Source organism: Carlito syrichta, unplaced genomic scaffold (genome assembly GCF_000164805.1).
Source record: "Carlito syrichta isolate Samal-C Ts95f unplaced genomic scaffold, Tarsius_syrichta-2.0.1 Scaffold311904, whole genome shotgun sequence".
In the NCBI taxonomy this organism is placed as follows: domain Eukaryota; kingdom Metazoa; phylum Chordata; class Mammalia; order Primates; family Tarsiidae; genus Carlito; species Carlito syrichta.
In genome coordinates, this window is record NW_007256000.1 from 34,140 (window position 1) to 60,984 (window position 26,845).

Genomic DNA, 26,845 nt, shown 5'->3' on the forward strand with positions numbered 1-26,845 from the left:
TCAGTCTGCTCTAGCACACTCCATGGCAGCTCTGGATTCTGGTGCTCCAGGTATGGGGCTGGTCACAGGGTAGGGGATGCACTGGAACCCACAGAGTCGGGGACGGCAGGTCGGCTCTGCTCAGCCCAACACCCAACGCTGAACAGGGGTGGGGAAGGGCAGCCCCGGACCCTGTCCATGGAGGCGTCAGCAGGACGCCCCGCTCAGTGTCTCTGGGACCAATGCCTGTAGGGCTGGGGCTGTCAGAGGGCTCGCCCGGGGAAGGAGGTGGTCCTCCTGGCTTTGAAAGAGTCGCCCATCATTCCTGAGGCTCCAGCAGCATCGCCTCAGGACGCATCTGACTTTGCAAATGAGTCCAAGTTCGCCCCAAATGTCAACTGGCCATTCACGCTGGGAACAGGCTGGTGGACAAAGGGGTGTCTTAACTCCCTTGGAGAGAGCATCAGAGCCTCATGTCACACACCCTGTTGCTCGAGTCCTCTTCAACCCTGACTATGAATGGTGTAAAAGACGAGTTTTGCGGCTCTGGGGCTCAGAGAGGGCCTCTTCCTGGATGGTCACTGCAGGGCCCGTCTCTGCCTGTGGACGTGTGCTCTGCCCGGCCCAGCCCAGGTGTGTTCCAGGGGACTGGGGGATGAGGGGCTCTAGCCAGTGCCCGGGGACATGGGGGGGGCTCTGAGCAGAGGCTCACTGTCCAAGGTTGAGGAGAGACCTCCCGCCCCGCCCCACCCCGGACATCACCTGGTGCCACCATACTCACAACGGGGTCTGGATGGGCATTTCATGGTGACCTCCATCCACTATGAAGAAGTTGACCTCAGAGAAGGCGGTAGCTGCACGTTCCTGATGATCGCGGAGACTGCCAGGAGCTGGCCATCCTCACCTTCTAGGAGAGAAGAAGCCAGTCCTGAGACTGTGCCAAGGGACAGCCAGTAAGGCTGGAGCAGGGGCTTGGGGTGGGCTCTGTGACGCACAGTTCATGACCTGGTGCAGCCTCATTTACCTGGGCTGGACACTGGTGAGGACCGGGCTGGCCCCCTGGCCCCCTGCCCTCTCCATGCCCCACAGAGGCCTCCACCTTGCTGGGCCTTGGATGCCGTCCACACATCCAAGCCTGCTATCCCCTTGTGTCAAGTCCTGGAGCCTGAATCTCCAGTCTTGGGCACCAAGGCTCCTGGCCGTGTGACTGGCAGGCCTCCCCCGCCTTCTCTGGGAGGCCCATCTTCCCGCGGCACACCTGGCCCCCAATGTGCCTGTGTGTGCACACAAGGATGCACCGAGAGGCCTCCATCGTGGTCCTCACAGCCCGGGTGGACATCACTGCTGTTAGTGTGCATCTCCCCCCTGACTTTGGGGGCAGCTCCCCACCAAAGCACCCAGTGCAGGGTCTGGCACACAGTCAGTGCCCACTAAATGCCTGCTTTCAGCTGTTCCAGGTGCAGGTGCTCTCACTCAGTGGCCCCTGGCCCCCGCAGACAGCTCCCAGAGGACAGCGCCTGAGGGTGGATACCACCATCCCTCTGAGCCGCTGGCACCTGCCAGGCCCTGCTGGCAGGTGGAGATGGCAGAGCTGGGCATCCAGCCACACCCAGAGGAACTGACAGGAAGGGGTGCTGGGCATGGGGCACTCCTGGGCACAGTGGGTGGGGGCAGGATGGCTGTGCCTGAGGGGGACAAGGGGAGTGGAGAGTCAGGCCCGAGTCCCCAGAGCCAACACCGAGTCCCCTGAGCCCCGGGCCGGGCTTAAAGGCTCACACAGGAAGGAGGTGGCTGGGCTTCTGCACTCTCGGAACACTGAGACAAAGCAGCAGGATTAGGAACAGAGAGGGAGACTAAGGCAGGGCCCAGTAAACTCTCTCAGCTGAGACTCTCGGGGGAAACACAGAGTCTAGGGCTGAAGGGACAGAGCAGCAAAGAGAAAAGAGCTGCCTAGAGAGGGGAACCTGGGGCCTGTCTGCAAGAGGCACCTCGAGTGTTCAGCAGAACACAGATCAGCACACATATGTGTGGAAACTCCACGAGGCTGTGGAAGGAGCCAGCTGGAGGCCTTCGAGGGACCAGGGCCCACAGCTCAGGACCTGGTCTCGGAGTGGTGCTTGCTCTCACCAGCCAGGCTGGAAAAACTCGGAAGTCACAGAAAACTGGGTGGCATCCTCCGAAGGGTCGTGCTTCAGTAAGAGGGAATAATTGGCCTTAGACGGAGCTCTCCTCCAGACCTGTCTAACATCATAAAAGCGAGACCCTAAGGATTAAACTGTCTCCAAGTAACTTAACTGTGCCCCCAGAACAAAGCTCAAGAATATTTATAGGAATACAAAAATACCCAAAGTTCAACAAGGTAAAATTTACAATGTCTGGCATCCAATCAAATATGACCAGGCATGCAAAGAATGCAGGAAAGTATGGCCCATAATGAGGAGAAAAATCAACCGATTGAAACCGACCCAGAACTGACACAGATGTTAGAATTAACAGTAAAGGATATTTAAAAAGTTCTTATTGTAACTGTATTCTATGTTCAAAAGTTAAGTGGAGACAAAGAAGATATAAAAAACAAAACAAAGTCAAACTTCTGGAGATTAAAACTCAAAGTAGGAGATAAAAAATATACTGAGTGTGCCCCACAACAAGTTAAACATTGCAAAAGAAAAGCTTTTTGAACTTGAAAAGGAAGCTGACCCTTGAACAATGTGGGACTTAGGGGCAGCTCTGCACAGTTACAACTCCATGTGTAACTCTTGACATCCCCAAAACTTACTGATTAATAGCCTACTAGAAGCCTTAAAATAACAGTCAACTAACACATATTTCATATGTTATGTATGCATTACTGTGTTAAATACTATATTCTTACAATAAAGTAACCTAAAGAAAACACTATTAAGAAAATAAGAAAAGAAAATCTATTTACTGTTCAATAAGTGAAAGTGGATAATCTTTTTTTTTTTTTTTTTAAGATTATTTACCTTTATTAATAGGACAAGGACTAAACTCTGATCTTGTTTTTCTCTCTCTCTCTCTTGCCAAATTCTTAACTGAAGAGCCTGGGGAGATGAGTTTTTTCTCAGCCTGTATCATGTGGAGTGGATTTTTTTTTTTTTTAATTGGAGTCTCACTTTGTCGCCCAGACTGGAGTGCAGTGGCACACTCCCGACCACCGCAGCTTGATCTCAGCCTTCTAAGTAGCCGGAATTATAAGCGCACTCCGGTGCCCAGCTAATTTTTGATTTATTGTAGAGATGAGGTCTCGCCAAGTTGCCTGGGTGGGTCTCGAACCCATGGGCTCAGGCAATCCACTAGCCTCAGCCTCCCAAAGTGATGGGATTACAGGCTGAGTCACTGAGCCCTGCCAGAAGTGGATAATCTTAAATGTCTTAATCCTTGTCATCTTCATGTTGAGGAGGTGAAGGAAGAGGAAGGGGGAGGGGGTGAGGGTTGGTCTTGCTGTCTCAGTGGTGACAGAGGCAGGAGAAAATTCATGGATAGAAGGATTCAAAAAGTTCAAAGCCATGTTGTTCAAGGGTCAAATGTACAGCTATAGAAGCTAATGAAAATGAAACACTGAGAGAAGAAAGAATCTAAAAGAAAAAAGAAGAAGCAGAAAGGAGGAAGGGGAATTAGTGAACAGTGGGACAACTTCAAGGAACCTAATACACGGATAATACAGGTACAGGATGAGGCTGTGATGTAAAAATGATTGAAAAAATAATGACTAAAAACGTTCAAATTTGATGGAAATGATAAGTCCACAGATGTGAGAAGCTCAATGGACTTCATACACAAGAAACAGAAGCAAAATGACACCACATAACATTACAATTTGCTCAAACTGGTGATAAAGAGAAAAGCTGAAAAGCAGCCGGAGGAAAAGGACTTGTTTGTATAGAGAAACAAAGACAAAGATGACAGCATATCTCTTGTCAGAAATAAAGCAAATAAGATGACAATGGAGCAGCATCTTCAAAGTACTGAAAGAGAAGGTGGAATTCTAAATCTGGGGAAGATATCTGTCTGAAACGAGTGGAACCAAGATGTTTCTGGACATACACATGCTGAAAGAATTCATGGCCAGCAAACATGTACTACAAGAGGTGTTGAAGATGAAGTCCCTCCAGCAGAAGTTGAAACCCCCAGACAGAACTCCAGATCTACAGGAAGGAATGAGGAGGACCAGAAATGGCAGCTGTGGGTAAAGAGAGAAGTTTTCTCTCCTGATTTTTGAATATACATAAAGAGATAAGTGGCCATCATTTAAATAAAAATAATAACAAAGCTTATTACATATATGAGTGTAAAATGTATAAACACAATTGCATAAAGGCTGGGAGTGGAGAAAAGTATACACCACTGTAAAGTTTTTATACATGAAGTAGTGTGGTCTTACTTGAAAGTAATTGTGATAAGTTAAAGATGTATATTGTATACCTTAAAGCAACACCTCAAATAACAGAACAAAGAGTTATAAGTAATAAGTTAACACAGAAGACAAAATGGAATCATAAAAATACCCAATTCAAAAAAAGATAGAAATAGGGTATAAAGGAGAACAAACAGCCGGGGCAAAATGGTAAGTTGAACCACTATGTCAATAATTGCATTAGCTGTGAATAGCATAAACTCCTCAAGTAAAAGGCAGAGATTTTTAGATGGGATAAAAGAGCAAGACCCAGCTATGTGCTACCTACAAAAAGTACACTTTAAATATAAAGACACAGGTTAAAAGTAAAAGGATGGATAAAGATGTTAACTCTTCACCATTTGACAATCATGGTAGTCAAAACAAAACAGAAGTGACAGTATTAATATCACAGAGAGTAGATATATGAGTAAGAACTATTACCAGAAATAAATAAGGCAACTTCACAAGGATAAGGGACCAATTACTTAAAATACATACAAATCCTAAATGTTTATGCCCCTAATAATAGCTTCAAAATACATGGAGCAAAAATTGACAGAAATAAAATCAGAAATAGACAATTTCACAGTTATAGCCAGAGATTTCAATATACTACTCTCAAAACTTGATAGAATAGGCAGACAGAAAACCAGCAAGAATATAGAAAATGTAAAGGAAAAAAAATCAACAAAATCAACCTAATTGACATTTATAGATTAGTCCATCCAACAACAGAATTCATAGTCTTCTCTGGTACACACAAAACATTTAGCAAAATAGATCATATTCTGGGCCATAAAATAATAAACTTAAACAGATTTAAATTAAAATAACTAAATTTAAAAGTTGAATAACTTTGAAGGGATTCAAAACATACAAAGTGTGACTCTAATTACACGGAACTAAGTTAGAATTCAATAACAGAAAGAACTCTGGAAAATCTCCCCATATTTGGCAATGGAACAACACAGTGCTAAATAACTCAGAGGTAAGAAGAGAAATGAGAAAGTATTTTGAACTGAATGAAAATGAAAACACAACATATCGAAATGTGCAGGATGCAGCTAAGGCAGGACCCAGGGAGAAATTTATAGCAATAAACTGCTTATTAGAAAAGAAAGGTTTGAATGCATAGCCTTAGCTTCCATATCAAGAAACCAGAAAAAGAACAGTAAATGAAATCTAAAGTAAGCAGAAGCAAGGAAATAAAAAGATCAAATAGAAATTAAAATAGAAAACAGAAAAATAATACAGAAATCAGTGAAACCAAAAGCTAGTTGTTTGTTAATGAAATTAATAATCTTTAGCCAGACTAGTCAGGAAAAAGAGAGAGAAGATGCCAACAATACATATTAGGAACAAGAGTGGTGATATTGTGCATTAAAGGGAGAATAAGGGGATATTAGCAGCAAACTCATGTCCAAAAATTTGGCTACTTGGATGAAATGCACAAATATTCCTTGGAAGACATAAAACCAAAGCTCACCCAAGAAGAAATAGATAACCTGAATAGCCCTGTAGCTATTAAAGACACTGTCTTAGTTTAAAATCTTCTCACAAAGAAAACCCCAGGCCCAGATGATTTGACTCAACATTTAACCGAGAAATAATGCCAATTCAACACAAACTCTTCCAGAAGATAGAAGACGAGGGAGTTCTCTCCAACTCATTTGATGAGCATGATCTTGTTAGCACAACCAGAAAGACAGGGTAAGGAAAGACGTTTGAGGTCAATATCCTTCATGAACAGAGAGGCAAACATTCTAAATAAAACTTTAGCAAATTGAGGAAAGAACAGTCTTTTTAGCAAGTAGTGCTGAGGACACTGGACATCCAAATTTGAAAGAATATACTGTAGCCAGGCTCGGTGGCTCAGCCTGTAATCCCGCACTTTGGGAGGCTGAGGCGAGTGGATTGCCTGAGCCCATGGGTTCGAGACCCGCCTGGGCAACTTGACGAGACCTCATCTTTACAATAAAAAAAAAAAAAAAATTAGCCGGGCGTGGTAGCACACGCCTGTAATTCCAGCTACTTGGAAGACTGAGGCGGAAGGATCGCTGGAGCCCAGCAGGTCGAGGCTGCGGTGGCCAGGAGCAGCCACTGTATTCCAGTCTGGGCGACACAGTGAGACTCCAACTCAAAAAAAAAAAAAAAAAGAAGAAGACACAGGAGTAAATCATCATGACCCTGGTTTAAGCAAATTCTTCTTCAACATGACATCACAAGCAACAAAAGGAAAAATAGATAAACTGGGCTTCAAAGGACACCATCAGGAAACTGCAAGACAGCTTACAAACGGGAAAAAATATTTGTAAATAGGTATCTGATAAGAGACTTGTATCCAGAATATATAAAGAACTCAATATCTCTGGGGCGCTGTGGACTCCAGGTGAGGCTCCTCTATGGGTGGAGGATGGGGGGCTGGGCCTCCGCGGGTTGTGGGGAAACTGAGGCAGAGGGTGGTGCGCTTGGGGTGCTCCCTGTGCCCTCACTGCTCAGAGAGTGCTTCTCCCCTGGTGGGAAGGGGGAAAGCGTCCCCCACTTGATCTAGGGAGAAACTGAGGCTCCGAGCCACAGAGTGGGAGGAAGGGGCTGAGGGCCATTCTAATGACACGGCAGTGGAGAGTTCGCCCTATGTGTGTCGCCGTGCTAATCCTATTACTAGGGCTATAGAAAAAAAAAGAACTCAATATCTTACAATAAAAAGACAAGTAACCCAATTTTTTAAATGGACAAAGGACCTGACTAGATATTTCTTCAAATAAGATACACAAATGGCCAATAAGCACACAGAAAGATGTTCAACATTATCAGCCTTTAGGGAAACACACATCAAAACCACAATACCATACCACTTCCCACTCACAAAGATGACTGTACCCAAAAGACAGACAACTGGCTGGGTGCAGTGGCTCACACCTATAATCCCAGCAATTTGGGAGGCCGGGGTGAGAGAATTGCCTGAGTCCATGGGTTCGAGACAAGCCCGAGCAACTTGGTGAGACCTCAGCTCTATGATAGACTAAAAAAAAAATAGCAGGGCATGGTGGTGTGTGCCTGTAGTTCTAGGTACTTGGAAGGCTGAGGTGGAAGGATCACCTGAGCCTAGCAGGTTGAGGGCTGTGGTGGCCGTGAGCGTGCCACTGCACTCCAGCCTGGGTGACAGAGGGAGACTCCGAAAAAAAAAAAAAAAAAGACAGAAAACCACAAGTGCCAGCACGAATAGGGAGCGATCAGAACCCTCATTCCTTGCTGCTCGTCATATAGCCGAAGATGGGGGAGTGTGCTCACCTGAAAGGAAGAGGTGAGGTTAGACTTACAGACAATATGATCCTATTTATAGGAAAGCCTAAGGAGGCCTCAGAAAAACTAGAATGAATGCATGAGTTCAGCAAGGTTGAAGAAAGGACGTCAGCATACAAAAACCAGCTGTGGTCAGTAGCATGCAAAGAACATAACACATTTATAAATAATTATAACTGAATATCTAATGACAACAAATGTTTAGTTATGTATTAATAGATTTAACAAAAGACGTGCAAGATAATAACAAGACGCTGGTGGGAGAAAGCCAAGGTCTAAGTAAACGGACAACATCCTGTACTTCTGCATGGGAGACTCAGTGTTGGGAGGGAGGCCAGACCCCAGCGGGATTCGGCGCAACCCCTGTCGATATCCCCGCGGGTTTTTGCTGTTGTTGTTGCAGAAAATGGCAGACTGGTCTTAAGATGCATACGGAAATGCAAAGGTCCCAGAACAGTTCAGACGATTTTGAAAAATAAGAACAAAGCGGGAGGACTCTCCAATTTTAAATGCACTAAAGGTGCCAATAATCCAGACAGTGTGGTCCTGGCAGAGACCCAGGGTGTGGCAGGATGGACACACAGCTCCACGGGACAGAACTGGGCACAAGCCCTTCCTCTTAGGGTTAACTGGTTTTCAAGCAAGCAGCCAAGGCAACTCAACGAGGAAAGGGCAGTCACATGAAAAGATGAACTTAGAGCTTTACCCTATCCATAAAAGGCAACTCGAAATGTCCACAGACCTGAAGGTAAGAACTCAAGCAATAAAACTTCTAGAAGAAAATGAGAAAATCTTTGTGAAACTTGAGTCAGGCAAATAACTTTTAAATACAGTATCAAAACGAGGATCCGTAATAGAGAAAATAGATAAACTGAACTTCACCAGAGTTAAAAACAAAAGACGGCATTATGAAAGTGAAAAGACAAGCCATGAACTGCAAGAAAACATTTGTCAAGATGCATCTGAGAAAGGATTTGTGTCCAGAATGCAAAAGAACGCTTGTCACGCAGTAGGACAGCAACCCGGTTTTTAAAAATGGGTAGAATGTTGAACAGACATTTCTCCAAAGAGATATTCAAATGGCCAATAAGCGCATGGACAGTGCCTGCTATCATTTGTCGCTGGGGAAACACAAATCAACATGCCAAGGAGACACTTGTGGTCCCAGGATGGCCACTACCCAAGCAACAGCATAGGCACCAGCGAGGGTGTGGGGATCTGGCTCTCCTGTGTTGCCGGCAAGCTGTAAAATGAGCGTCCATCTTGGAAAAACAGCTTGGCCATTTCTTTAGAAGTTTCATGTAAATCTACCACGGGATCCACAATTCCACTTGTGGGTGTATGCAGGGGAGATCCGGCACAGGGGTTCCGAGGGAGCCACTCACAATAGCCCAGGGTGCAGACAGTTCAGTGTCCACCATGATTCGTGGATGGGCAGAGCATGGCCAAGCAATTCTATGGAGCACTGTTACACGTAAAAAGGAAGCACTGGCCAGCTCAGTGGCTCAGCCTAAAATCCCAGTACTTTGGGAGACCAAGGCAAGTGGATTGTCTGAGCCTGCAGGTTTGAGACCAGCCAGGGCAACTTGGTGAGACTTTGTCTCTACGATAAATAAAATAAAAAAATTAGCCGGGCACGGAAGCACACACCTGTAGTTCCAGCTACTTGGAAGGCTGAGGCGGAAGGATCGCTGGAGCCCAGCAGGTCGATGCTGGGGTGGCCGTGAGCATCTGTGCCACTGCACTCCAGCCTGGGCGACGGAGTGAGACTCCAACTCAAAAAAAAAAAAGAAGCACTAACATACACACATGCTCACATACCCACATGACAGGCACACGCGTGTCTACGTGTACACTCGCACATGCACACAGTCACAGCTGCCCCACACTGGCGGAGGGCTTGCTTGCTGACCGGTCCTGCTGCCAGGCTCTGGGCAGCTGGGACGTCCACAGTCACCACCGGGCACGAGCCACACGTGCCTCTTGCCTGCGCGGCCGCTGTGGGAGAGCCTGACCCTGCCTCTCTGGAACAGCCAAGTGGCCCTCTGGGAGGTGCTTACCCTTGGCAACTTCCCCACTGTCCTGCAGCAGCTGGACGTTCAGCGTGACGGGAGATCCCTGGGTCACTTCCATCACCTTTGGGCCCAGAATCACCATCCTTGTGCCTTGCCCTGGGAAGGAGCAGAGTGGCTGAGGCGGGTTGCTGGGAAGGCCATCCCATAGCTGAGTTGAGCAAGGGCCACAGGATCCATCCTCCCTGTCCTATGGCCTCGTGGTGCACCCCCAAGCGACAGGAGCTGTAAACATGGAGACAGGACCCCAAGGCCTAAGAGTCCCCAGCATGGGCCACTGTGCGGAGGGGACCTGGGCGGTTGCTTGATGCTCAGGCTCGAGGGCCAGCTACAATCCTTCAGAGCAATTCAGGTTAGAAAGAAATTGCTCATGGGAACCAGGCCACAGGGCCCACCAAGCTGGGAGGGTGCATGTGAGCAGCGCAGGGGCCACCAGGTTTTCATGCTGATGGAATGTTCCGGCATGTCTTCCCACTGCAGCTCCAGGCCCTGCATTCCCCGCCTCTGAGTCAGCACCCTGAGGTGCTGGACACGGGCATGCGCGGCCTTGGGAGCAGGCCTGGCGGGGGTGCCTCCTGGTGGGGAGGCCCTCGCTCTGCCAGGACCCGCTGGGCATCCTGTGGTGTGAGCAGCCCATGTCCGGCTGCCCCTGTGTCCCTCGGGAAGAGCATAAAGCGGGTCTTTAACAGCAAATGCTAGGAAGTACTCAGGACCTGTGGCCACTGGGAGAAGCACGCGCCGACCTCATGGACAGCGCTGGACCTCATGGTGATGGTGGGACTGGGTGGTGTCCCTACAGCATCTACACTGTGGGTGCCCTACTGTTTTCTGGGAGTGAAGCCAGGGTCCGCCTGGGTTGCAGTGAGACCAGTGCACTGAGGTGAAGCTAGCGGCAGCCCAGGCCTCCCCACCCAAGGGTTTCACGACTGAGGCAGACTGGGGAGCAGTGGGATCTGGACTCCTGCTGTCCCGGGGAGGTTCCTGGGGGGACAGAGCCCAGCCGAGTGGCCCAGGTCCTCTTGAGACACCACCTGAGAGAGGGCTGTCCGTTGGGGGCTTGTGGGAGCCAGCCCCGCCATGTTCCCCAGACGCTCTGGGCCTGCTTGCCTCCCCCAGGCCTCCATGGGGAGCCCAGCCTAGCAGCTCTGTGCTGAGGGCTCCCTAGCACCCAGCGTGGAGTGAGCACCTGTACATCAGTCACGAGTTTGGCACCAAGACCTGGATGGGTGACTCGTGTCCCTGGCTAGCCTGAGCCCTCGTCCTGCAGTCCACCTGGAGGCCACCCAGATGCCATCAGGAACAACACAGGGAGCAGGAAGGTGGCCTGGGGAGGCGGTCCCCAGCGGGGGCCCAACTGGCCATCCCCTCGGTGTGCCATGAGTCACCTGTGGTCACGTCACAGCGAAGAGGGCTCAGGGGATCTGGACAGGGACACTTTGGGGGCAGTGCAGCCATGACCCAGGCTGCCCCACACACTCAAGTCCTGTGCTGGGGTTCCCTGTGCCGAGGGAACCTGCTTACGGTAGGACTACTTGTGAAATCAAATGAGAATATATTTGCCCTAAAAGGGGGTGGGACTTTAGATTCCACTCATCCCAGCCCCTCCCCAACATGCTCTGGGTCCAACACATCCCACGTTACTGCCCTGGAACCAGGGTCACAACCCCACAGTGGACCTCACAAGGCCAGGAAAGGCCAGGGCCCTACCTGTGGGGTGGCCACTGATCCACGGCCCATGGTAGACGACCCCTGAGCAGTGGGCCATGCTGCCCAGTCCACCTAAGCCATCACTGTGCCACTCTCCCTGCAGAGAAAACAGCCAGGCCTCAGGCCAGGGGCACCCCAGGCACTGCATGGGGTCCCCGCACGGCACCGCCCTCCCCGGAGGCTACAGCAGGGTCTCAGGGGCCAAAGGCTTCAGTGAACCGCCCTGTCTGGAGGGTCCTCCAGTCGCTCAACTGGGTGCGCAGAGGCACTTTGTTAGAACGTGATCCAATTTGCTTTGCAAAATACACTCCCCTCTGAATGCAGGTGCTGCCAGGGAGCAATGGTGCCATACACAAGAGGCAAACAAAGCACCTTCGCAAACACACACTTGCAGCACCAAAACCCTTCCCACACCAAGAGGCCGCCTCTGTGTGCGCAGCACAGAGGAGAAACGGACCTGCCTGGAGTATCAGTCCTGCACTCACCACACCACGCACACAGAGGAGAGGCCAATTAGCAGCTGAAGGGACATGCTGGGCGGGCGCTGGGGAGAAGGGCCCACACAACTGCGCTGCTGCCTCTGAGCTGCCCGGCTTTAGTCACACAACAAAGAGAGGAAAATAATGTGAAATCGCAGGAAAATTACTTTCATGGAAAGTCTCAAACTCATGATGCTGTTTTGTTTGACTGTGAATCGCTTCTATGGAGGAACAATTAGCCCAGGGCACGTGGGCACCTATGCACTCTTTCGAAGAAGTTAAATGGTCTCCCACCTTCCTGCCCAGCCTCCGGGGTGTCTGTCCGAGGGGACCCCAGGGTGCTGCGGTGGGGCTGCCAGGCCCAGTGCGGGTCTTCTGGAACTCTCCTCAGACCCCTGGGACTCATGGGGAAAGGACGTGGGAGGCCTTCGAGGGCCTGAGGAGTGGCCACAGGTCGGGAGAAGTGGGCATTGCTGGAGCCCCTCAGGCCCATGGGGAGAGGAGGCCAACAAGCTGGGGTGGGCTCTGGAAGGCTCCAGAAGGCTGCAGCCCTGAGAACTCCGATGCCTAAAGCCTGGGAACCAGCGACTGCAGGAGGGGCTGGGGAATGGAATCGCGGAGAGGCCGTGTGGAGGGAACCTCCGGGAAAGGCCACGTCCTAGGGCGGGGCGGCTCGCAGCTGCTGGCCCGGACACCACTCCCGCCTCCTGGCCGGGAGCACTCAGGCAGCTGGCAGCCCCTGCTTCAGGAGAGGCTGGGCTGCCAGTGGGCATGCCGCGAACAGAGGCCCTGCTGCTGTCCTGGCACGAGCCCCTTTGGGATCTGGACAGGGCGCTCCCTCCCAAGGGTCCTCCAAGTCACCTCCACCCCCTAGGCGGTTCCTGTGGAGCCACAGGGGTGGCCTTGTCTCTCCACACCCAGAGCCAAGGTCTGAGCCCAGGTGGTCCCAGCTCACACTCCTGGTTGGTTCTCGGAATGCTCTGGGCCCGGTGCTCAGCTGATGTGGCCCTGTCTGCTTGACACTATTGCCTGGGTCTCTCCAACCCAACAGTCTCCTGATGAGAGGAGCCGCCAGTCCCTGCGCCTGTCCTGGGCCCCGGGCAGGCCACCACCCACACAGACAGCTGCGTGGACGCAAGACCCCAGAGCCAGGCTGTGAGCCAGGCTGCACTGGGGCAGGGAAGGCAGTTCTGGGGTTCAGTCACCGGAGGACACGGGCTCCCGGCTGCCCAAGTCACTGTCCGGGGCCCAGGGCTGAGTCCTGCCTGCAGGTCCCCTTGGCTTCTCTTTGGCCTCCCCTCTGCTGGGCTTTCTCTGGCCTCCGGCCTGTGACTTCAGGCATTCCCAACTGGGCACCAGATCAGCACCTCCCAGGGGGCCCAGCTCTTGCCTGGGATGGCTGCTCTGTCTCTGGAATCCTCTGGGATGCAGGCGCCTCAACTCATGGGCTGGTGGTGATTGTGACCACCTGCTGACACCACAAAGGCGTCATCAGCCCGAGGCCGGGAGGCTCTCCAGGCATCTGGACTGCAGCTCAGTTGGTGGCAATGGCCTGTCTCTTCTCTGCGTGTCTACCCCTTCCACTCAGTCCCAAGAAGGCATCCACATGGGCAGAAAGAAGGAGAGGAGCCACATCCGAGGTGAGCATTCACGTGGCCATGGCCAGCAGGGGAGGCTGGCACAGCAGGCTGCGAGAAACACGGCCACAGAGCCCGCCTCAGTGCCAACCCGAGTGACACACTCCTTGGGATGCTCAGCCCGAGGTGAGCAGCCATTAGGCCAGGGCGTCGTAGCACAGCCATGGTGTTGAGGGCGGGCGCCCCTGGGCCCGTGTGGCGCTGGGCCTGCAGGACGCTGCTTCCACTCAGTCCACATACACTTATGTGGTGGTGCAGTGGATCCAGTAGGGGGTCTCATCTAACTTCCGCTACAGATCGTACGTTTGAACATTCTCTGGTTCCTCAGCGAGGCGACACGCACCCAAAACCGAACAAGCACAGATAACACGGGTGTTGGAGCTCCTCATTCCACCTGCTGACGGCACAGGTGAGGGCTGGCCTCTGGCGCCGTGGGTGTCCAGAGGCCCAGGAATCACCAAGCACAGTCCAGGGCAGCACCCTGTGTGCAACCCCACTCGTGGGCACCTCGGCCACAGCCAGGCTGGCAATGGGGTGGGGCACATTGTTGGGTATAGACCTTAGGGCCAAAGCCCTCTACTTTCCTTCCTCCTCCCTGGCACCCAGGTGAGGCCAGATGTGCAGCAGGGCACATGAGAGGGTGGTGGCGGCGAGAATGAGAAGGGACCACCTGGGGCCTTGCCCACACTCAGAAGAAAGCAGGATGCGGGTAGACGATGGACCCAGCGGCAGGAAGTGGCTGCGCAGGGACGGTGACACACATCACATCCCCACAGTCTCCATGGTGACCCTAGGACCATGAGGGTGCTGCTGGGTGATGTCGCCTCTGGGACACAGGCTGCATGCCTGGTCCTCTCACCACTGCCCACTCCACCAGGCTCCTGGCCACACTCGTGAGGCTGGGGCGCCACATGGCTCTCCCAACTTGGAGCAGCGGAGGCCACACTCCAGAGCCTGAGGCAGCCACAAGCCGGGCTGCTCCTGCAGCTTTCTCCCGGACACTTCTGGGAGCTCAACTGGGGTGGGGATCCCTCGGTGCCGTCCCAGTGGTGGACACAAGGCGAGATCCTGCTGCAAACCACATGTGCGCTCTTCTCTTGCTTTAGGAAGGTCTTTCTGGCCAACGGTGCTGTCTTTTCTTTCGTGTTTTTGCAGGACGTGGCCCTGCAGCGGTGATGCCCTGTGTTCTCAGATGTCCCTGGCATGCACCGAGTCTCCATCTGGTCAGATGTCCGCCCTTGCTGGCACCGTCAGGCGCTTCCCACCTCTGGCTCTCCTCGGAAAAAGTCCAGAGCTGGGGGACACGGGGGCTCCAGGCCCTACTTTCCAGCGCTGGCCCTGTGGTTTCATGACCTGGAGCGAGTCTGTCCCTCTGCTAGTGCTGAGCCCCAGACCTGAAGCAGGCAGGGTCTTTCTCTGTAGTCACGGCCTCATGCATAGCCGCCCTGCCCCCTCGGGTCCCATCATGTGGGAGAAACCAACCGGATCCTCCTGCCCGGGCCCTGTGACTGTCCAGGGGCCAGGGTCGCCTTGGTGGGGCGGGTGCCTCCACCCTTCAGTCTCTGGAGACAAGGGTCCCCATCACCTCCCAATTGAGAGTGGGCCATAGGGAACTGCACTGGCCTCCTTGGTCCGGCACATGGAGTTCTGTCCCACCGGTCTCAGCGACATCAAGCCCAGAAGGGGACACACAGCCTGCCTAGTGCAACCCGGACAGTTTCCAAAGTGCCTTGGCCGCGGACCCTCCTCCTCCCCAGGGTGGAGGTCCCTGTGAAGACTGGCCAGACACCCCGAAAGGCTGTGACTTGAACACCCCAAATCCTTCTCTCGGTCCTTCTGTGTCCAATGCACCCCCAAGGTCAGCGGCCCCACCTTCCCAAACTGTGACGGAGACCCCAGGGCAGAAGATCGTGGCAAGGCCCTGCGGAGGGGTTGCATCCCTCTGGGCAGGTGTAGGCGCCCATGAGGCCACCACCTGCCCTGTGGTGAGCAGGTGCGCCGCATAGCCAGCCTCCCAGGAAAGCCAAATGTGAGACGGAGCCAACACACAGCGTGGCCAGGTGCCAGGACAGCCGGGAGACAGCGGCTGGGACACACCACCACCAACACAGGCGGGACTGCTCCCACAGGTGACAGATACCGCCTTCCCCACGCACCACATGGTGGCTTCCTCTCCGGCCACGCCCTCCTCACCACTGCATCTTGGCTCCCACCAAGGACCCCCATGATGCCGCTGTCCAGGGCCACCGACAACATGCAAACCAGGACTGCCGGGGCCCGAGCCATGAGGAGCCGGCAGTGGCTGCGGGGAGGGGAGCTCCCAGGCCGTGGGTGCTGCAGCCCAGGGCTGGCCCCCAACCAGGCTGTGTGGCTCCAGTCACTGCAGAAGGGGAACATTTTTGGCTTTGGGGTATGTTGTTCTTATTTTCTGTCAGAAGAAGCTGTAACACGTTTATTTTCAGGAGTACATTTTTTTCTGGAGCTAATTTTATGGATGATTCTACATAAAGCTCTGCATGGAGGGATGGCTGCCACGAGGCAGAAGCGTGGTTTGCAAGTGGCACACCTGCCAGTGGGAGGAGACTTCTAGGCCCTCCCGACACAAAGAACACGGCCCCTGGGCTTCCCACCAGCCAGAGTATGTGGCACTTTTGGGGACTGCCTGTCTGGGCAGATGTACCATGTGGCCAAGGGCAGGCTCTAGTGTGGACAGAAGGCTGAGGCGTAAAGAGGACACCAGGGGAATCTCATGATTTTTTGGTACTTTCAGAAAGTAAAATGATCTCCCAAACAGACAGAAAATAGAAGGCTGCAGGGTTAGTGTGGGAGGGGGCGGGGCACTTCTTAGAGGCAGCTCAGAGTCAAGACAGTGAGAAGCTGTCCGTGGCCTTGTATGGTCTCGAAGCTGCCCGTGGCCTCATGTGGCCAAGTTGCCCCCATGGTCTCCTGTGACTGATGAGTTGGCTGTGGATCTGTGTGGCTTCCTGTGACCAAGAAGCTGCCTGTGGTCTCGCATGGCTGATAAATTGCCGGTGGCCTCACATGGTCAAGTTGTCCCATGCCTCCTGTGGCTGAGAAGCTGCCCATGGCCTCATGTAGTCAAGTTGCCCCACAGCCTCCTGTGACCGAGACACAGCCTCCTGTGACCGAGCTCAGAGTCAAGACAGTGAGAAGCTGCCCGTGGCCTCGTGTGGCCACGAAGCTGCCCATGGCCTCATGTGGCCAAGTTGCCCCCCATGGTCTCCTGTGACTGAGAAGTTGGCTGTGGATCTGTGTGGCTTCCTGTGGCCAAGAAACTGCCTATGGTCTCACATGGCTGAGAAATTGCCTGTGTCCTCATGTGGTCAAGTTGTCCCAAGGCCTCCTGGTGGTCAACACGCTGCCCATGGCCTTGTGTGAACTCCCGTGGCTGAAAAATTGCCTGTGGCCTTGCATGGCCAAAAAGCTGCTTGTGGCTTCCTGTGGCGGCATGAGCTCTGGGGGACACGTGGCTTGGTGGTAGGCACATGTTACACACAAGTGCTCCTAGTGAGTGTCACTGGTGGCCCAGCCAAGGGAGTGTCACCACTGCTGCAACACGTCCCAGAGAAGTGGATCAAGCCTGGGCCTCATGGTGATTACAGAGGTCGGCAACAGGAGGGGCTGATCTCATGATGGTTTTTATGGCTAAGAGAGCTAGCACTCATTGGAATGGCCATTAAAAAACATCCAGAAAATGATAAGAGTGGGTGAGGCTGGGGGAAATCGGAGCCCTTGGGGTGTCCCGTAGCTGTGTGTCCCTGTACACTGCCATGGGAAAGTGTGGTGGCTCCTCAAAGAATTAAACAGAATCAGCCTCAGAGCAGGAACTTGAAGAGACATTGCATGCCATGCATGCATGCCCACGGCATGCCCAAGGGGGCTGCATGCCCACGGCAGCCCAAAGGGGACGTGGCCCAGGCGTCCGTGGACTGAGGAAACACCAAGCAAAGTCACACAGTGAAGTGCGATTCAGCCTTCAAGAGGAGGAAGCCCTGACACCGGCCACAACACCAACGGCCCTTGACGTCATGCTCAGTGATGCAAGGCAGTCACAGAAGGACAAGTGCCATGGGATTCCACTCATGCGAGGTCCCTAGAGTCACAGGGAGACAGGAGGGAGAGTCTGGTGGGACAGAGGCTCCGCTTGGCAGGATGAGGATGTCCTGGTGGCGACGGTAGCAATGGCTGCATGTTGGTGTGAATGTGCTGTGTTGCTGAATTGTGCACTAGTAGGTTTTACACTGTGTGTATTTCACCACAACAGAGATGTTTTCTAACAGAGGGTTACACACGTGACTAGTGACACCATGAGGAATAACTGCTCCCTCGCTGGAGACGCCTCTCAGGGTCCGCTGCCTCTCTGGGTGGATGCTAGTGAGGCTGGAGGTAGGGGGGTGTCATGGCATCATGAGGGGCCCAGCACCGACACACAAGCAGAGGGCGTGGCTGAGCCGGCGTGTGCTGTGCCCAGAGCCTTGCCCTCATGATTGATAAGGGGCCCAGCGACAGGCCTGCGAATTATTTCCCTTCACGCAAATGCGGTGTGAACATCTCTTGCACAGTCTAGTGCCTGTGCTGGAGGCGGCCGAGAGCCCAGTCCCGACTCCGGGTGCCCAGAGGCCCAGGCTGTTCTCTCGGCTTCTGGACCTGTCTCTGTCCACAGCGGCCTAGGCAGGGGCAATGCTCCACTCTGCCAGGCCAAGTGGCTCTTAGAGGCCAGAGGGAGTGCAGGGTCTAGAGGTTGCGGGTGCCAGCCACAGTCGTCCTGTGACTGCATGTGTGGGCGGTGCAGACGAGCCGGGGGACTGTCCCATTTGTCCCCACGGCGCGCAGGGCTATAGGCCTGCCGGGTGTGTGGATACAGCCTCACAAACGGCTGGGCAGGTTCCAGACAAGGCCGGTGAGGTGGTCCATTCCTCCGCTGAGTCTGGAAAGGGCGGGGTCGCTGAGTACTGGGCAATGCAGTCACATGAAGAGTTCATGCACCTTTGTGAAACTCGTGGATTTCAGGGCCTCAACACCACGTGGAAAACCCATCCTTGGGTCCCTGAAAGGCCCTGACGGGTCCAGCCTGCGCGCTCCGAGCTGCCAGCAGCAGCAGAGGCCATGTCCTGGGAGTCTGGGCTCTCAGACATCCCAGCCTGCCAATTGGTGGCGGGGCTCATCAGGTAGCTTCTCTCCCACCAGCCCGGGCGCAGGGCCATCTGCGGGGCTGGGTCGCCCCCTGGTGGACATGAGTGCGCCGCCGCCGTCAGCCAGGGATGTGAGGGAAGGGTGACCCCCGTCCTGCCCCTCTGGGCCCAGACCACAGTGACCCGTGGGCAGCATGGCCCAAGGTGGAGCCCTGGAGGCGGCTAGGGGGCCCCTAGCACAGGACCAACACCCCACCCCCTCGGGCACTACTGGGCATGCAGCACCGGCCAAGATGGCTTCAGCTCTCACCCACCCTATCTTGGGAATGGTCTGTGCCAATGACCAATGCCCCCGCCCTTCCTTGCCCGGGGCCCTGCAGATGTTGCTCCTTGGCCAGAGGAGCACAGACACAGGATCCGGGGACAAGACCCAGGAGGCGCTGCCAGAGGATTGGCTTCTTGCAGGCTCCAGCTCTGTTTTCACCCCTAAGGCCGGAGGCAGGCAGCTGGGGAAAATTCGGGAAGCATCTCCTGCACCTCAGGGGCCTCCCCAGCACATGCACCCGCCTCCACAGCAGCCACACTCACTGCTGGGTCCGGACCTCAGGAAGAGCCAGGCCCTGCCCATCCAGGGAACCACTCTGCCCACTCGTGCTCTGACTTTCACAGAAGAATCTTGGCACTGTTGGGAGTTCACTGGGCCTAAAAATTCTGCAACCCAAGACTGAAATGTCGCGCTTCTCAGTCATATCACCCCGAGGCTCGAGGAACTAGCGTTCCTTCAGGTGCCCTGGCATCTTCTGGTCCTTTGGGTGGCCCTGGTGTTCTCTGTTCCTTTGGGCGGCCCTGACATCCTCTGGTCCTTGGGGTGCCTTGGCGTCTCCAGACCTCTGGCTGTGACTCGAGCTGAGTTTAGAGACCTGTCGTGCTGTGTCCTGTGGCTGCACCTGGACACTTCAGGAACCCCCAGCCTTCAGGGTCTGGGTTCTCATGGCTGTGATGGCCTCACGCAGCAGCACCCGGGCGACCTGGCCCTCCATTCCATTGGTACCTTCCAGTGGATGCGGGGGTGGCCTGGTGGATCGTGAAGCCCCTGCCTGCCACGAACCACCAGCTGCCCCTCCCACTGGTCAGGAGCTCAGTACTGGACACCATGGGCCAAGCCCCAGATCCCACCTCTGGGCTATCTCCAGGGCCTGTGCCTGCCTTGTAAGCCTGTACTTCTTCAGTGCTGTGCTGGCTAGCCTCCTGGGCCCAGTCTGTTTCTCCCCTTGAGTGTCTCTGTGGAGGTGGCGGGCGTGGCGCCACGACCAGGTCCCACAGTCCCCGACACTCGGGCTTCAGATCCCCCTGCCTCATCTTCCATCCTGCGTCAGTGAGGCCGGGTCCTCACCTCCGGCCTCCTGAATGTCTCTGCACCTTGTGAGGACCACCATCACCTCTTCTGGACGAGCGTGGCCCCCTCCCCTGGAGCAGTCATAGTCCCCACTGCATAGGGTCTGCAGGAGACCAGATGAGCCTCTTGGGCTCACAGACTATGCTGAGTTGACTGTTGTGAGAAGCCGTGGATGCAGGAGGGCTCTGACAACAGCAAAAGCTTCCCCATTGGGAGACCAACGCACACAACAGAGGAAACCTCTGACCAGGGTATCCCCTCTGCCCCAGGAGGACATAGCTCTGGGTCGCTGTGGAGAAGGCCTCACCTGGAGGCCCCTGGCTGGCTCTGACCACAGACCAAGCCCCAGATGGCACCTCTGTCTCTGGGGCCTGCACCTCAGGGCCCTTTCTCCCAGGTCGCTTGGCTGGAGACCAGAGACTCCCCTGACACAGCGCGTTTCCCGGGCACACGTAAGGCACGTGTGTGAGTAAACGTGGCTCTCCCTTTCTCCACTGAGTGCCGTGAAGGGAGCAGAAAATGGGCCCCCCATGCTCGGACTGTCACAGGAGAGGCTGCAGGGGCCATGCCCCTCCTTGCCCCTGGAGGCCCACACCCTCTGGGGCAGCAGGAGGGCTGGGGTGCGTTCTGGGCACCTCATAGGTAGAGCCATCGGCACAGCACAGCACAGCACCCCATGTCCCTGAGCTGGTCCCGGACCCAGTCGCTGTCATACATGTCACCGTTCCTAAAGGACACAAGCACAGAGGCCGCTCACAGCCGGGAAACCAGGTGGTGGGGGTGACTCAGACTGGCTCCCCTGACTGGGCTCAGCACGCGCCATGGGGACCGAGGCAAAAATAGGCCCGAGCAGATGGCTCCAAGCGCTCCCACCTCGCAAGGGCTGGCTGGGGTCGGTGACAGGCGGTGGGGACATGTCCGCCCCACATGGCAGGCCCTGCTTCCCAGGGCGCGCTGGGCCCCACTCAGGATGGCTTGGCTCCGCCCCGGACATGCTGTGTGGCAGGAATGGGGAGGGGCCGAGCAGATCAAGGCACCGCGGCTGGGAATCAGGCTGCAGTGCTTGCCTGAGGACCGAGGGGGACATCCTCGGTCCTCACCCAAAACTGGAGGGTCCCTGGGCCCCACCATCCCAATCTCCCCAGGAGGCATCTTAATGCAGGAGAGCTGGTGTGTTTCCTGCTAAACACACAACCAGCCTCATAGATGAGGGGGACTGACGGAGTGCCCCAACACCACAGAATGTGCCTGCACTCCCGGGTGCTGTGTGGTCGACCAGCAGAGACGGGGACAGGCCGGCGACGTTCTAGTCCATCCTGCCCACGCCCAGGCCGCACCCGGGTGCTGTGAGACACACGCTCACTTGAAGAACAGCTGTCCGGGGCCATGCTGCTTGTTGTCATGAAAACACCCCTGATACTCCTGGCCATCCCGATGCACCAGGAACCCATGTCCTAGTGCAGGGACCCAAAGAGACCAGCTGTGCTCTGTGCCGCTGCTGGGTGCCACCCAGCCCCTCCTGGCGCCTCTCGCCTCTGAGAGGGTCCCCTTGCAGCCCTTGCGGGTGGCGGGAGGAAGTGGTGGGTCAGGAGACACCTGGGCTTGGCCTGTCCTCCCGGAGCCAGGCCACACAGAGGCCCCGGGCACAACCAGGATGGGATGGCAGAGGGGTGTGGTAGGCCCGGGCACAACCAGGATGGGATGGCAGAGGGGTGTGGTCTGCCTGCGGCTGGTTATGATGGCTCAGGGCCCAGGTCCCAGAGGTGCCTCAGGCTGACATTTGAGACTAGCGTGCTCTGCTGTCCTGCAGGGTCACACTGTGCAGGGGCCTGTGTGTAAGCTTGTTTTCAGGGTCACAGGAAACCTCCACGCCACTGTGCATTGCGGTATGAGATGCCAGGGAGGAACTTATGAGGATGCGGCACAAGTTCACGGGCACTTCTGCTTCCTAACTTCGGCAAACTCTCCGGGAGGAGAATGGAGGCCGCATCTAGGATTCACTGATTCTCGGGTCTTTCAGCCATGGGCCGTGTCGGGCCAGGCTCAGTTGACACAGCGCGTTTTCTGTGCCTCCCAGGCACACGTAAGGCATGTGTGTGAGTAAACGTGTCTCTCCCTTTCTCCACTGAGTGCCGTGAAGGGAGCAGAAAATGGGTCCCCCGTGCTCGGGCTGTCACAGGAGAGGCTGCGGGGGCCACGCAAACAGCCTCAAGAAGAGTGGGCTGAGTTCTGGTTCCCAGTGCACATGGGAGACCACTCCCTCCTGGGCTTGGCTCCTGGACTTGCGTTGGCCGGCAGAATGTGGAGGAAGGGACTGAGCTGTCATGGATGTCGGGCCTGGCTGAGCACTGTGACTGCAGCCATTTAGTGACCCCACGTGGGGCCAGAAGACCCGCTCATGGAGCCCAGGGCCGCACTGTTGACCCGAGGATCATGAGCACATAATGACATGTAGCTGTTTAACCACAAAGTTGTGAGCTACTTTGTCACACAGCAGCAGACAACAAGGGACGGGGGGCAGGGGCCCCACCAGGCAGTGGAGCCGACATGGAACAGCAGCAGACACGGCCTGGGGAGGGGGAGAGGGAAGAGGGTGTGACCCCATCCCCACCCCCACCCCCGCCCTGCAAAGTGGAGCTGAGTGCACAGGAGCTCCCACCCTGTGCCCTGCTGTGGCTGGCACCCATGAGCCCCATGGCATCGCACCTTCCCTGGCATCGTGCAAGACCTCTCCTTCGTAGTGCCTGCCGGCTCTGTCCTCCATGACACTGCATTCCTAAGGTTCTCCCAGGACAAACTGTCCAGAGACGGTGTCTCCTGGGGTGGAGGAGGAAGGGACACATGTTTGGGTCACAGCCACTTCCTGCGACCCACTTGCTCCCTCTGCCCCTGACCGGGGTGGCTGTTGGTGGCATTTCAGAACAGACGGCCATGCCTGTCCTGTCACTGAGTCTGGTCAATGAGGAGACCTGAAAAGCTGGGTCTGGCCCTGCCCTCAGTAGCTGGGTATGCACACGGCCCTGGCAGACATCGGGCATCTGTCTGGGACTCGGATCCCCGCATCTGAGGGCGAAGGCCCCGCTGGTCAGAGTCTGTGGGGTGGGCCTTCTACTGGGCTCTGCAAAACCAGCTGAAAGGCTAGGCTTGGTGGCTCAGCCTGTAATCCCAGCATTTTGGGAGGCTGAGGCAAGTGGACTGCCTGAGCCTGTGGGTTTGAGACCAGCCTGGGCAACTTGGTGAGGCCTCGTCTCTACAGTTAAATAAAAAATACCCGGGCATGGTGGCACACATCTGTAGTTACCACTACTCGGAAAGCTGAGACAGAAGGATTGCTGGAGCCCAGCAGGTAGATGCTGGGGTGGCCGTGAGTGTGCCACTGCACTCCAGCCTGGGTGAAGGAGTGAGACTCCAACTCAAAAAAACCCAAAAAACAAAAACCAAATAAAACTCAGCTGAAAGCCAAGTCTGAGAGACAAGTTCTCCACTGAGAGCCGACCACTGTCTGCCCCAGAGGTCTGGGGCTCTTGGAGAAGCCCTGTGCACAGCAGGGAGGTCACCTAGCGGTTGTCTGGTCTAGGGATACAATGTGGCTGGAATATCTTTAAAGAAAAAAGGGGGCCAGGCTCGGTGGCTCAGCCTGTAATCCTAGCACTTTGGGAGGCCGAGGCAAGTGGATTGCCTGAGTCCGTGGGTTCAAGACCAGCCTGGGCAACACGGTGAGACCTCAGATCTACAATAAATCAAAAAATTAGCTGGGTGTGGTAGTGCATGCCTATAATTCAGGCTACTTGTAAGGCTGAGGCAGAAGGATTGCCGGAGCCCAGCAGGTTGACAAAGGGTTTGCCTTTCTCCAGGCCGGGTTCCAACACAGTCTTACATGTGAGCCCTCACATCTGGTCTGGAGGACGAGAATCCATGACATCAGCCCCCAAATAAGAAGCATGTGGCTGGGCTTGGTGGCTCAGCCTGTAATCCCAGCACTTTGGGAGGCTGAGGCAAGTGGATTGCCTGAGCCTATGGGTTTGAGACCAGCCCAGGCAACTTGGTGAGACCTCATCTCTACAATAAAAATAAAAAATTAGCCGGGCGTGGTAGCGTGTGCCTGTAGATACAGCTATTTGGAAGGCTGAGGCGGAAGGATGGTCTGAGCCCAGCAGGTCGATGCTGGGGTGGCCGTGAGTACGCCACTGCACTCCAGCCTGGGTGACAGAGTGAGACTTTGACTCAAAAAAAAAAAAAAGAAGCAGCATGTGTAGCAAAAGCATCAACTAAAAGTTAAAAAATGCTGAGAATACTGACAACAGATACAAAGATCTCAGAGAAGAAAATACCAAAAGACAGAAACCTGGGCAGAGGGGCCAGGCACAGCAGCTCATACTTATACTCCTAGTGCTTTGGGAGACAGAGGTGGGAGGATTACTTGAGGCTAGGAGTTTTAAGACCAGCCTGGACAACATAGCAAGACCCCATCTCTACAAATAATAGAAAAACTAGCTAGGTGTCAGGTATAGTGGTGTCTGTAGTCCCAGCTACTCAGGAGGTTGAGGTGGGAGGATCACTTGAAGTCAGCTGCTACTTATGCCACTGTACTCCAGCGTGGGTGACAGAGCAAGTCGCTGTCTCTAAAAAATACAATAAAATGAAATACAAATAAGAAAATTGGGCAAAGGTGTGAGCAGGCAGAACCCACAAACGGTTATCATACTGTGTGGGCACAGCCCTGGGGAGCCCAGGCCCCAAAGGTCACAGCACTTGCCTGATGTGTGTGGTAGGGGCGGGTGCTAGTACCAGATGATTTAGACTTTCTACTTTCTTTCCTCTATTGCTTGGATTTTTCACAAAAGTAAGCTGCCTGTGTACAGTCAGAAATAAACCAACTTCCCCTCTGGAAAAGACCAATGAACTAAAACTCCAGGAGGATTCCCAGGTTGTAGCTTCCTTTGCTGAAGATGCCCCAAGGCCCAAGAGAAGGTGGCTTGCCAAGGGTCTCCCAGGATCCCATTCCCCCTCCCAGCCTTGCCCCCCGCTGCCAGGGCAGCACCAGGCCAAGAGCCTCGGAAAGTGTCCTCATGCTGGCACCTGCCTGAGAGAGCCCACGCGGGTGACACTCGGCCCGCCCAGCTGCCCTGGAATCCACGGCTGCGAGGTGGAAGCTGGCAGGAAGAGACCTGGGGCTCCTCACCATGCTACTTCCCTCCTTTCCATTCTCCCTCATATCAAAAGGAACTCGGGTACACACAGACGCCATAACCTGAGAATGAGGGAGACGCACACAGGGAGCAGAGACTCAGGTGGGGGCGGTCTCCTTCACGGAGAGGGGTGTGCAGCTCCCTCCAGGGCCTTTAAGGGGTTTGTGCACTTCGCCTTCAACGAACGCCCCCACACAGCTGCCCAGAGGCTCGGTTGAGGGTGCATGAGATTCTGTGTACTGTTTGTCCATCCATTCGTTGACTGGATGTGACGTGGGTGGGCACCCACGCGGTGCAGAGAAGACCGCTCCATGAGAGGAGGGCTTAGGGTCCTGGAGACAGCAGAGGTGTCGGGAGGTGGGGGCAGGGCCAGGCGCCTTCTTGGAGAGGGGGCAAACGAACTGAGCCAGGCAGGATGAGCTGAGTTAGTCAGCAGCAGCACAGGTGCGGAGGGGCCCGGGGACAAAGCCCATTTATACCCATGGAGGGCTGGCCAGCTCCGTCTCCCGCCACACCGCGGCTGGGTGCACCATCCCCAACGCCCACCTCCAGCAGTTCCTGGGATGGGAAGGGTCCCTTTCCTCAGCCCCCTGCGTTCCAGGCCCACGTCGGGAGAGGTTAGGGGCAAATGCTGGGGAGAGGGACGGGGAGTGGCCAGGTCCAGACCCGTTTCTTGACTCTGGGAACACCTAGCCCAAACTCCCTTGCGCAGCACGGCCAGAAGACAGGAGGCCTGTGCTCGTCACGGCCCCGCCCGCAGCCCACGGCGCAATCGCCGGCGTCGAGGCCGGCGTCCGGGTCCGCTGCGGGCGGCGGAGGCCGCCGCCTCGTTCCAGCCAGGAGGGACGGCGGGACCGGCCTGGCGGGGACGCGGCGCTCCAGACCTCCACTTCCCAGAGTGACCGTTTGGGGCCAGGGGAGTAGCGAGGGGAGCCCGAGCGGCGCCCAGGGCCGCCTGCAGGCGTCACCGTCCCAGGGCGGCTGCCTCGGAGGGTCCCCCGTCGGGCACCGCCATCTTGCCGCCAGGGGGTTCCCTTAGCAATCAGCAAAGGCCTCGCCCATTCGCCTCTGGTCGCAAGGGGGCGTGGCCACAGGGCCTGGTCTCCGGCGGTAACAATCTCTGGAGAGGAGTGAGCCGGGCCCGGAGCCAGAGGACGCAATTGCGCCTGCGCACCCAGCGAGCTTCCGGCCCGTCTGCCGCTCCCGCCTTTTCCGCCGCCAGTGCCACCCGCCAACCGCCTCGGCGTCCGCACCGGAAGCGGAAATGGTTGGAGCCCCTCGGCCCCGCCCCCGCGGCCATCTTGGAGGCCCGGAGGCGGTGCCGTGGAGGACGGAGCGGAAGTGCTCGCTGCAGCTTCCCGAGCCCGAGCGAAGCGCGGCGGCCGCCCCTGCCCGCCGTTCTCCTTCCTGCGGCCGTGAGGGAGACCGCGGCTCGGCCGCCGCGGAGCTGCGAGGTGCCGGGGGCGGGCTGTGTGGCGCGGGCACGGCCGGGCGCTGCCTCCGCCTCCTT

General features: G+C 55.4%; 2 protein-coding genes across 2 annotated transcripts in view; one reads left to right on the forward strand and one right to left on the reverse strand.

Moving 5' to 3' along the window:
• MORN1 (MORN repeat containing 1) lies at positions 1 to 26,635 on the reverse strand. Its single transcript, XM_021718184.1, is given in 12 exon segments — positions 1 to 91; positions 761 to 830; positions 833 to 883; positions 9,763 to 9,873; positions 11,482 to 11,578; positions 20,782 to 20,814; positions 20,816 to 20,873; positions 21,510 to 21,600; positions 22,853 to 22,963; positions 25,329 to 25,397; positions 26,304 to 26,369; positions 26,572 to 26,635. Coding segments are annotated over 12 exon segments (912 nt in total).
• RER1 (retention in endoplasmic reticulum sorting receptor 1) overlaps positions 26,596 to 26,845 on the forward strand; it is an 11,210-nt gene continuing 10,960 nt past the window's right edge. The window contains exon 1 of the mRNA XM_008069272.2: positions 26,596 to 26,789. The gene's annotated coding sequence lies outside the window, so the exon portion shown is untranslated. The remainder of the gene's footprint in view (positions 26,790 to 26,845) is intronic.